The 9,847-nt window shown below is 61.5% G+C and overlaps 1 protein-coding gene across 1 annotated transcript in view; it reads right to left on the bottom strand.

Moving 5' to 3' along the window:
- The window catches only part of ADCY7 (adenylate cyclase 7), a 31,473-nt gene that overhangs the window by 13,690 nt on the left and 7,936 nt on the right, over nt 1-9,847 (bottom strand). Inside the window, exons 4-10 of the mRNA XM_007459478.1 lie at nt 8,898-9,059; nt 7,893-8,042; nt 7,445-7,593; nt 6,324-6,435; nt 2,879-3,006; nt 1,305-1,463; nt 955-1,087 (exon numbers count right to left, since the gene is read on the bottom strand). Coding sequence (XP_007459540.1) covers nt 955-1,087; nt 1,305-1,463; nt 2,879-3,006; nt 6,324-6,435; nt 7,445-7,593; nt 7,893-8,042; nt 8,898-9,059 — 993 coding nt within the window. The remainder of the gene's footprint in view (nt 1-954; nt 1,088-1,304; nt 1,464-2,878; nt 3,007-6,323; nt 6,436-7,444; nt 7,594-7,892; nt 8,043-8,897; nt 9,060-9,847) is intronic.

The following is a 9,847-nucleotide window of genomic DNA, read 5'->3' on the forward strand; positions in this document are numbered from 1 at the left end:
TCAGAGGAGGGGGCGGGGCCCAGAGCTGCAGGGACAGGGCGAGCGGCTGGGTGGTTTCCACGACAGTGGGCTGGGAACAGCCCCAAGGTACCAGTAGGGGTTCCCCCGATGCTCGCTCAGCATGGCTGACCCACCTAGGGCGCACGGGGAACATTGGCAGGATGAAGCCCGAGGGGGTCGGGGGAGGCTCACAGGCTGGCCCGCGGCTGCCCCAGAGACTGGCAGGCGGGCCAGCCCCGAGGACAGCAAAGGCCAGAGTGAGAGGGAGCTGGAAGGAGCCAGCCACTGCCGACATTCTTGAGCAAGCCCCAAGGATGATTCACCGAGGGCCCAGACTGAGCTGGCCTCCCACGGGCGGGAGCGAAAGGCCCCTGCCGGCGCAGGCAGGCTGCGGGCAGGCCCGGGGCCCACGGCCCAGAAGCAGGCTCACAGCCTTCCCCACCACGGGGTCCTGAAGGAGGCGGGGCCCACCGAGAACCTAGAGGCACCGGCCGGGCGGGCGCACGCGGCGGGTCAGAGCCCAGGACACACAGGGGCTCCTGCCTATTGGCCCCATGGCCATTCCTTGCTTCCCTGACTCCCACCCAAAGCGTGTTTTTAAAACGTGTCTTTTGAAAATCTGGGCGATTAGTGACAACCTCATGGAAAATAAACAGTGACTATTATTTCTAGAATGTTTATGACGCACCCAGTTGACGGTGAGGGCTTCACTCAGATTAGCTTTTTCTCCTCTTGAGGTAGACACTGTTGTTATCCCCATTTCATAGAACAGAACACTGAGGCCCAGAGAAGTTGTCCCTTGGGGCCTAGAACATGCCTAGTAACGGGGCATGGCCTCCTACCCCGGGGCGGACCCCACCTCTCCCTCCATGGGGGCCATGCCCCAGGCGTGGGCCCTGCTCCCAAGCACAGCCCCAGCGCCGCCCCCCAGCCTGCCGCAGCTGAGCCTCGTACCCGGGGGTCGATGACCAGGTAGGTGCGGATGTTCATCTCCTTCAGGTAGGGGTCCCGCTGCTGCCCGTGCCCGTCCTCCACCTCATACGCCTTGTCCAGGTGGTTCAGCGTCGCCTCTGTGATGTGCACCCGGCTGGGGGAGACGAGAGTCAGACAGCAGCAGGGCCCAGCGAGGGCAGACACCCACCCGGGGGTGCACAGCAGCCAGGACTGAGCAGGCTGGACCCCGGGCGGGCTCCCCCAACCTTCAGGTCGCTGATTCCCTGTCTGACCCCATGCTGATACCCCACCACCGCAGCCCAGAGTCAGCCCCGGACCTCTGACCCCACCACCATCCAGCTGAGCCTCACCCAGGGACTCCAGCTGCCTCCATCCTGTTGGCCAGGGACACGTCATGGGACCACACATCATACTGCCACTTGCGCAGCCCGATGACACCGCACAGCACGTTCCCCGAGTGTATGCCCACACGCATGCTGATGTCCACGCCTGTGGCCTCCCGCACCTGCCTGGGGCAGAGGCCCGTCAGCCCACCCCAGCCAGGGCTGCTAGGGGCCTGAACCCTAGGACAGGCTCAAGGTCCCTGGTAGGGGGTGTGGCACGGGGTGGGGGAAGAGCAAGGGTGCGGGGAGCGTATGGGAATAGAGCAGGCCCAGCTCACAGAAGAGAACGTTCTCAGCCTGAGGGGGCTGCCTCCTTGCAAGGGGATGAGCCCCCCATCTCTAGGAGTGTGCAAATGGATGTGGCCGCCCCAAGCTCAAAGGCTGTTAAAAGGAGGAGGAATTCCAACTGTCACTGGTCACTGTGGCTCCTGCTGGAGGCCCTAACATATTATCACTGGGTGTTACCCCTGCCTGGCAGCTCCAGCTGGAATCTGCAGAGGGATCCAGACACTACCCCAAACCCAGCAGAAACAAGGAACATGGGGCCAGCCCTGGGGGGCCTTACACACCCCCATCTCTGGGAACTGGGAGTACTGGGGGTTGCCAGCACCACTTAGTACAAGGAGCCCCAACTTCAGAGTTCTCTGGGGCACAAGGCACCCCCAACATGAGCAGGCCTCCGGGTCCCTTTGATAAGTGCGTGAGGGCCTGGGCAGCAGCCGGTGCCACGTGTCCACCAACGGGCTAGGGAGGGACCGAGCCTGCCGGGGTCAAAGCCAGTGGGAGCAGAGGGCCCCGCACAACCTCCACGTGCTCCAGGGAGGGAAGTAAGCCCCAGGGCTGTGGCACCAGCCCGAGGTCACACAGGCGGTGACGCAGAGCCAGCCTGTGACCTGGACCGACTCCCTGACCGGGTTTTCTTCTGGTGAGACTTCAGGAGGACAAGCCGGAGCTGGGTTTGCGTGGAAGCTGTGCGCTGCCCGGCAGCCCAGCCGCGCCCGGCTCTGCCCCGAATGCTGGGCCGTTTGGCCAAGCCCGCCTGGCCCTCCGTCACCCGCTTGACCGCCACAGACCACGGCTGCTCGGGGCTCCAGAGAGCCTTGCGGGGAGCTGGGATGTTGGTGGCAAGGAGCCGCAGGAGGCTGGGGGTCTCCCTGCAGCTCTAAGAGCTAGTCCCCCAACTCCAGGGACTTCACAGGGGGAACAGGAAGCAGACGGAGGCCTGGAGTCCAACCCTGCGTCTGTCAGCTCCCCTGCTGCTGCGAAGGCTCAGCCTCCGGAGAAACGGAGCCCAGCTGCCCGTCCTCATGGCCCTCAGCTCTGAGCTTCTGAGACTCTCTGGAACTCGGAGCCCCAGTGGGCCCAGAGGGAGGGATGCAAACACACTGCTGAGTGGTCCAGGTAAGCCTCCTGCGCCCCTGGAGCCTCAGTTTCCTCATATGCAAAGCGGGGACAATGCATTCCCCAGCATGCCTTGGGGAGCAGAAGGGGCCCGCCGTGGGAACAGGCTCCAGTGTCCCAGGCTTGTGCGTGGTACCTACTTAATGGCCTCACACATGTCCAGCCCCATCTTCACACAGTTGCGGGCGTGGCTGGGCAGGGACACGGGCAAGCCTGACACGCAGTAGTAGCAGTCGCCCAGGATCTTGATCCGCATGCATTCATTGGCCTGCAGGGCAAGGGGAGGCCTGGTCAGCAGATGGCCCAGGGGCCAGGGAGCAGGCATGCTGCCCACCTCCCCACACCCTCCAGAGTCAGCCAGGCTCTCTTCTGGCCAGGGGCTTTCTCCTGGGGCACCAGCCACCAGCAGCTGCCTCTGGGCCCGGCAAAAGGACGGGGAACACGGGGGATCTGCAGGAGGAACCCCAAGCAGGTGTCAGGGATAAAAGCAAGTGTTACCAAGGGCGGCCACCTGAGGGCCTCTAGGGAGGCGCTACCTTTGTTTCATTCATCTATGCAATGTTTGAGCATCTACGGAGTGCCCTGCTCTGCCCCAGACACTGGGACACAGCAGTGAGCAAAACAGAAAACAATCCCTGTAGCTGGACACTAAGCTACAATAAATAAAATCTGTAGACACCCATGATAAGTGCTATGGAGACAAATGAGGAATGGGAAGGAAGAGGAAGTTCCCAGGAGGCCAGGAAAGGCCTCCCAGTGAAGGTAACATTCAAGCAAAGTCCTAAAGGAACTGAGGGAGCAAGCCATGCCAGGATCTGGAGGAAGAGCATCTGGGCAGAAGGAAGCAGCAGGTGCAAAGGCCCTGAGGCCAGAAGGGTGTTTGAGACATAGCACAGCAGTCAGTGTGGGTGGAGTGGAGAGAGTAGGGGGGATGAGAACAGAGAGGTAGCAGGTGCCATATGCTATGGGGTCAGCAGGTGTCAAGGTAACCCAAGAGATGACTCTGCTGCTAGGGATACAGGGTTTGGGGAGTGGGGGAAGAACAGAGACGGAAGATGGGAGTGGGGAGAGAGGGTGGGGTCACGTAAAAAAAAAAATGCCCCTGGAGGGGAAGGGGAGGCCCAGGTAGGCTGTCTGAGGTTCCATCTGAGGTGGTGCTGCAGCTACCTGACCCTCCATAAGCCCTTAGCAAAGGTGGCCATACATATCAAGGCCTTGAGGGTGGGGTTTTAGGGAACAGAAAGGAGAAGCTGCCTACTGGGCTCCAGTGAAGGCTTGCCCCAGCTCCCTCCTGCCTTTTCCCAGAGGGCTGGCCCCTAGAACCAGGGTACCCTCCATCTCCAGATCCAGTGCCCACTCCCGGACATGCCCACCAGGCCTGTGGGTGACCACCCAGCGCCAATGACCAGGCCAGGCACCATCCCTCCTTCGAGGGATGCCAGGCCTTTGTGAGCAGTCCCCTTCCTAAGCCCTCCTCCAATGACCCATCTGAGTGTGTGCCAGCTGCTTCCCGGTGTGCTCCGTCTGGCACATGCTGAGTTCTGAATGGCCTAACGGAGGTGGGTGAGGACAGTGCTTTCCTAGAAAGCAGCAGAAGCTTGGCGAGGGCTGGGACACCCAGGCACAGGCTCAGGGCACCGCTGCCCTTATCTTATCTCCTCCAGAGCCAGGTGCAGGATAACAGTCTGGATCCAGCCCCGCTGTCAGGGATTTACAAGAGGCCACATTCCCCAGGCTGCTCTTCCCCGTGCCTCTGAGACTTACAGACTGGAGGCGTTGTGTGAGTGTGTTGGGACATAAGATGCCTGAGCCCAGGCGCAATGCGGACACCTCTGAGAGGAGGCCCTGGCTCTCGCCAGGAGGTTACAGTTCTGGAATCTGATTGCTGATAGGAGAAGAGGCTGGGACCAGCTCTGCCTGCTGTGTCTGCCCAGGGACTGGACACTCTGGCCTGAAGACTGGCACCTGCCATAGCCTCCCTCTTCTCATCTCTAAAATGAGGCTGCCTCCTGGGCCTGCCACGGAGAGCGGGCTGTGTCCAAAAGGGCAAGGGCAGGTCCTTGGCCTTGTGGCAGGGGAAGAGCCAGCTGTGGCTTTGCGTAGTGAGGATGGAGCCTGGGCCCACATAAGGCCCAACCTCTAGGAACCTCCACCAGAGAAATCATGAAGGAAGGAAGCTCCTAAAGGAAGGCTTCCAGCTAAACAGACCCTCAGAGTCACGCAGTCCACAGTACCCAGGGGGGACAGCTCTCCAGAGCACCCCTGGCCAGTGGTGTCCAACTGTAGTTTGGTTACCTCCTGTGACGGGAAGCTCATCTCCTGAGGTGGAGCCTGCTCCTGGTGAGGCAGTCCCTCCCAAGATTGAGTGCGAGACCAGAACTTGTTCCCATCAAGTTCTAAACCACTGATTCTCTGCACATGGAGTCACCTGGGAGGCTCTGAAAAACTCTCACGGGTACGGGCATGGGTACCGGGGTTTTACTTAAGCTTTTCATGTGATTCAAACACGCAGCGAGGACGGAGAGCCACTGCCCTAAATCTTACATTTGCGTCTCTATTCAGTGGCTACCACTTCCAGGAAGCCTTCCTGACCACCTGAGGCTGGGCTAAATAAGCACCCCCCAGTCCTGCCTCCTGTACCCCTCTTCCAACCACATAGCACGTAGCCCAGGAGCAACCTGAGGGCAGCCCAGGGCTGCTACTCAGCAGGTCCCCGGACCAGGTGGTAAATAAATGAATAACTGAGGCTCCTCCCCAGCCCCCTACACACACCCCTGTAGCTGGGTGTTGCTTGTGAAGAAAAAACAGTGAGATCTCAGCTCAGCCCTCTTTGGTCTCCAGACCCCTCCTGCCTTGGCTGAACCCTGGAGGATCTCCTTGCCCAATGCCCTCCCTGCTTGGCACCTGCTATGCTCCCCAGGGTCCTGAGGTCAAATCCCGCTCCTCAACTCAGCCCTCAAGTCCTTGGATGTCTGACCCTGTGACCATGTTCCCCGCCAACACACTCTGTCCCACTCACACTGAGCCACTTTCATTGCATGGACACACAGAGCTTTCTTTCTTCTCTAGGTTTCTGCATATGCTGTTCCCTCTGCCCATAACACTGTTCCCTTTCCTCTTCAGTTTCTTTTTAGGTTTCTCAAACTTTAATGTGCAGACTATTCACCCTGGGATCTTGTCAAGAGGCAGATTCTGGGTGAGGCCTGGCATTCCACAGTCCTCCCATGCTCCCAGGTGAGGCTGAGGCTGAGGCTGCTGACCTTGCGTAGTGAGGATGGAGCCGTCTCCTCCTCCAGGCAGCCTTCTGGAGTCCCCCTCTAAGCTCGTGAAGCCCAGTGCATTCCCCAGTGTGCACTGACAGTCTCCCCAGAGGCCTCACACTCTGGGGGACAGGATCCTGGCTCAACCTCCACTTTGACCATGGGGCACTTGAAAGCTTTGCTGACTGAATGCTAAAGTTCAGCCCAGGCCTCCCCACACCCATCTCAGCACAGCGCTAGACACAGGACACGCTGTGGATGCGGTGGGAAGGGCTCCTGACTTTACCATCAGCGGAGGGGAGGCAGCACAGGTCAGTGGGCTCACCTTGGCGATCTGGTCGAACTTTCCGAAGAGCTCGTTCAGCACCACCACCAACTCTTTTGGGGAGCAGTCGCTGGCCAGCTGCGTGAAGCCCACGATGTCAGCATAGAGGATGCTGGGGGTGGGGGGGGCAGCAGGAGGGTCAGGGCCAAGAGCCCCTGAGCATCTGCCAGCCCCGCACCCAATCACCCCTGCGAGTCCTCTGCCACCAGGGATTGGGAGAGAAATCCCCCGCCATAAGGATGAATTAAAGTTCCAGAGGCTTCACATCAAAGCAAAATGAAGCAAGCCCCAGTTTGCAGGGGCCCTCCGGAACCCCCAACCCCTTTAGATCCTCACCACAGATGACTGAATGGAGCCCTTACAGGTGGATTCTCGGGCACCTGGGAACTTCTCCCCTTCCCTATACCTGGATTTCACCTCTGCACAGACTTCAGAGCTAAAGCCCTGGTAAGATGTGACTGCACGCTCCCTCCGCTGAGCTCCACACCCAGCGATTTCACACATCTAGTCCTCAGGCTGCCCTTGTAGGAACCCCATTCTACAGACGAGCAAACTGAGTCCCAGGGAGGTTAAGACTTGCTGGGAAGCCAGAGCTGCATTTTGCACCAGATCTCCCCACTCCAGAGTCTACAGTTCTGCACCATCCACAACCCAGAGGCAGCAGGCCAGTCTCGGGGCTAATGCTGAGCCTGCAGACAGAGGACCAGGGTGGAGCTCACAGCGCCCACACCTACGCTTCACTCAGGTCAGCGCCGCTGAGTAAGATTCTGCAGCCCCTTCAAATCAGTCAAAGACAGGTGTCAGGACTGGGGGGGTCCCTGGTGGTCACCTGGGTGGGGCTTCATCTCCTTTTGGGGGGCCTGTGCCCCACTGAGAATCATCTGAAAAGACCCCTTTCTTCCCAACAGTCACGTTCGTGCACAGAGTTTGACAATTTTAGGGGGCAGTGGATCTCCCCCAATACTAATCTAATCTGCCCCCACGCCCTGGGGGAACAAGTGGGAGACTGAGGCCCAGGGAGGGGCCTGGATTTACCTCTCCCCAGTCCCCGTGCGGGCTGGGACCACCTGCCGGGGCCGCCCTGGGAGACACTGTGCGCGCGGGCCCGGCCAGCCACCCACCTGACGTTCTGGTGCCGCTTGACGTAGAGGCTATGGAAGTTGTTGTCAGGCAGGTAGCGGCGGTCCCCGCGCTCCTTGAGCCGCTCGATGATGGCCAGCTTCATGCCCATGGAGATGTGGGCAGGCAGCACGGACAGCAGCAGGTTCTCCTGGCACGTGGGGCACAGGCAGGGCGGAGTCAGGCCCCGGGTCTCCGTCCTCTCTGCCCTCCCGCCCCTCTGCCCACCACGTGCCCCATTGCTGCTGGCCTACACCCTGCTACTAACCTGGCAGGCACACACCCTCCCGTGTCCCCAGCAGCCCCCAGGATGACACCAGCACAGGTGTCTGGCCAGGTGCCCCAGGTGCTTCACTGTGCTGTTCAGTGAGAACATCCTCAGAGAAAGGATGCAGGGCGTGGGGCCTGGGGGACAGCCAGGGGGCCGGGCAGGGTCGGGCGGGTCCCCACCTGCTGGCGCTTCTCGATGCGCAGTTTACGACGGATCTGGATGCACTTCACAGTGTAGGTGAAGAGGTCTCGGGAGGCATCCTGCATCTGGTGCTTGTGGAAGGCGCCCGTGAGGTTCCCGCACAGGAAGACCACAGCATTGGCCAGCAGCTGTGGGCGGGCCGTGGCAGGCTCAGCATCAGGCCTGGCCCGTGCCTCAGGACACCGACCCCCTTGGTGGGCTGGTGACGGCACCCCCTCCCCGATCCCTGGCCTCCCAACCCACTTGGGCTGCAGCCTCCCTGGGGTGGGCAGGCAGGGAAACAGGTTCAGACTCACTGGTCTCCTAGCCTCACTGGTCTTCTAGTAGGTCACTGTGACCCCAGGACCAGGACTCAAGCCTGTCTCAGCATCCGCCAGACATTCCCTGGTGCAGAAGGGCTCAGGCCCCAGAGACCAGAGCAGCCAGCCGCTTCCAGGATGGCAGGAGCACATCCCCTCACAGAGCCCAGAACCCAGAGGGAGAGCCAAGGACAGCCACGGAAGGCACAGGGCCAGGCTGGCTGCCCAGAGCTCTGGCCCCCACCTCCCAGACCAGACACCAGGCCTGCTCAGGAGGAAAACACATCTGCGCGTCACCACTAACTGTGCATAATCACTCAACGCAAAGGATACCAGACGCGGCGTCCGACCCTGTGCAGATGGGGCTCTGGGCTAAACAAGCGAAACCTCGGGAACAGGGCCTCAACCAGCAGTAGTGCGCTGGACCCAGGAAGGAGGCCCGAGGGTCAGGGCTCAAGGGAGGGGCTGAGCCTCCAGGGTACCCCAGGCCAGCAAAGAAAAGGCTGCAGGACAGGGCACCTGCCGACTTGGACGAAGCCGGGCCTCGAGGCCACCTGTCGGCAAACACCTCTGTCTCCGAGGCCTCCAACTCACCCGCTCCAGCCTTGGCTGCCCTTGGACCAAACCGAAGCCCCACCCAAGGCCTTAGCCGGCCCCGCACACCCAGACCCACACGCCCCTCACCTGCAGCCCTACCCGGACGCTGGGCGTGGTGAAGGCCCCCATCAGAGCGCCGAGCACCAGGAGGTGGGAGGTGCTGGAGACGACCCCGGCCACGACGGCACCCCGCGTGCTGAAGGGCAGCAGCGTGTACACCACGAAGACCACGAACAGGAAGAAGGGCACCTGCACACAGCGGCATCATGAGCGCGGCCACCACGCCGCCCCCGCCCGGGGCTCAGCTGGGGTCACTCCGCAGCCCCAGCTCGCGGGGATGGCCCTGGAAGCCTGAACTCTGAGGCTATGGCCCCCTACCAGCTCCCTCAGCCCTCAGGTCGGCCCCTTCCCCCACCCTGTGTGTCGAGAGGCAGCAACAGACACAGGATAGAATGAGAAAATAATGCCCAGCCAGCATCATTTCCTACAAGCTGATTTACCATCTGGGGCCGAGGGTGAGCCTCCGCCACCCTCATGACCCAGGGAGCTCTCGCCTGGTGCCCACTGCCCACAGCCCTCCCTCCGCAGGAATGGTAACTACTGCCACCCCCAGCAGCCCAGCCCACCGGCCCCGCCCACACTCTGAGTGCTGCTCCCCTGCCCCCCCGCCCCGCCCCGAACCAGCCCGCTCCCACCCCTGCTGGGGACGGCACCCTCCCCTGAGCTTCCCACCTGCATGGCTTGCCCGAGCCTCACCCCACCGCAGTCACAGGACCCAGCCCCAATGGTCAGAAGCTCCCCCCCACCGCCTCCCCGGTGACAATGACCGTCCAGGGCTGGGCCCATGCCCCAGGCCAGCCAGTGCAGCTCAAGCTGGTTGAGAAAGGGCTGTCTCTTTCAGCTGGCCTGGGTAGGCTGCTGGACGGGCAGCCCGGAGGTGCCGCAGGCACCTCTGTCCCCAGCTGGGGTGGCCTGACAGGGAATGAAACAGCACAGAGGAAAGCAGAGCGGGGAGAACTCGGGATCTGGCCTTCCTG

The sequence above is a fragment of the Lipotes vexillifer genome, unplaced genomic scaffold (genome assembly GCF_000442215.2).
Source record: "Lipotes vexillifer unplaced genomic scaffold, Lipotes_vexillifer_v1.1 scaffold342, whole genome shotgun sequence".
Taxonomy (NCBI): Eukaryota; Metazoa; Chordata; class Mammalia; order Artiodactyla; family Lipotidae; genus Lipotes; species Lipotes vexillifer.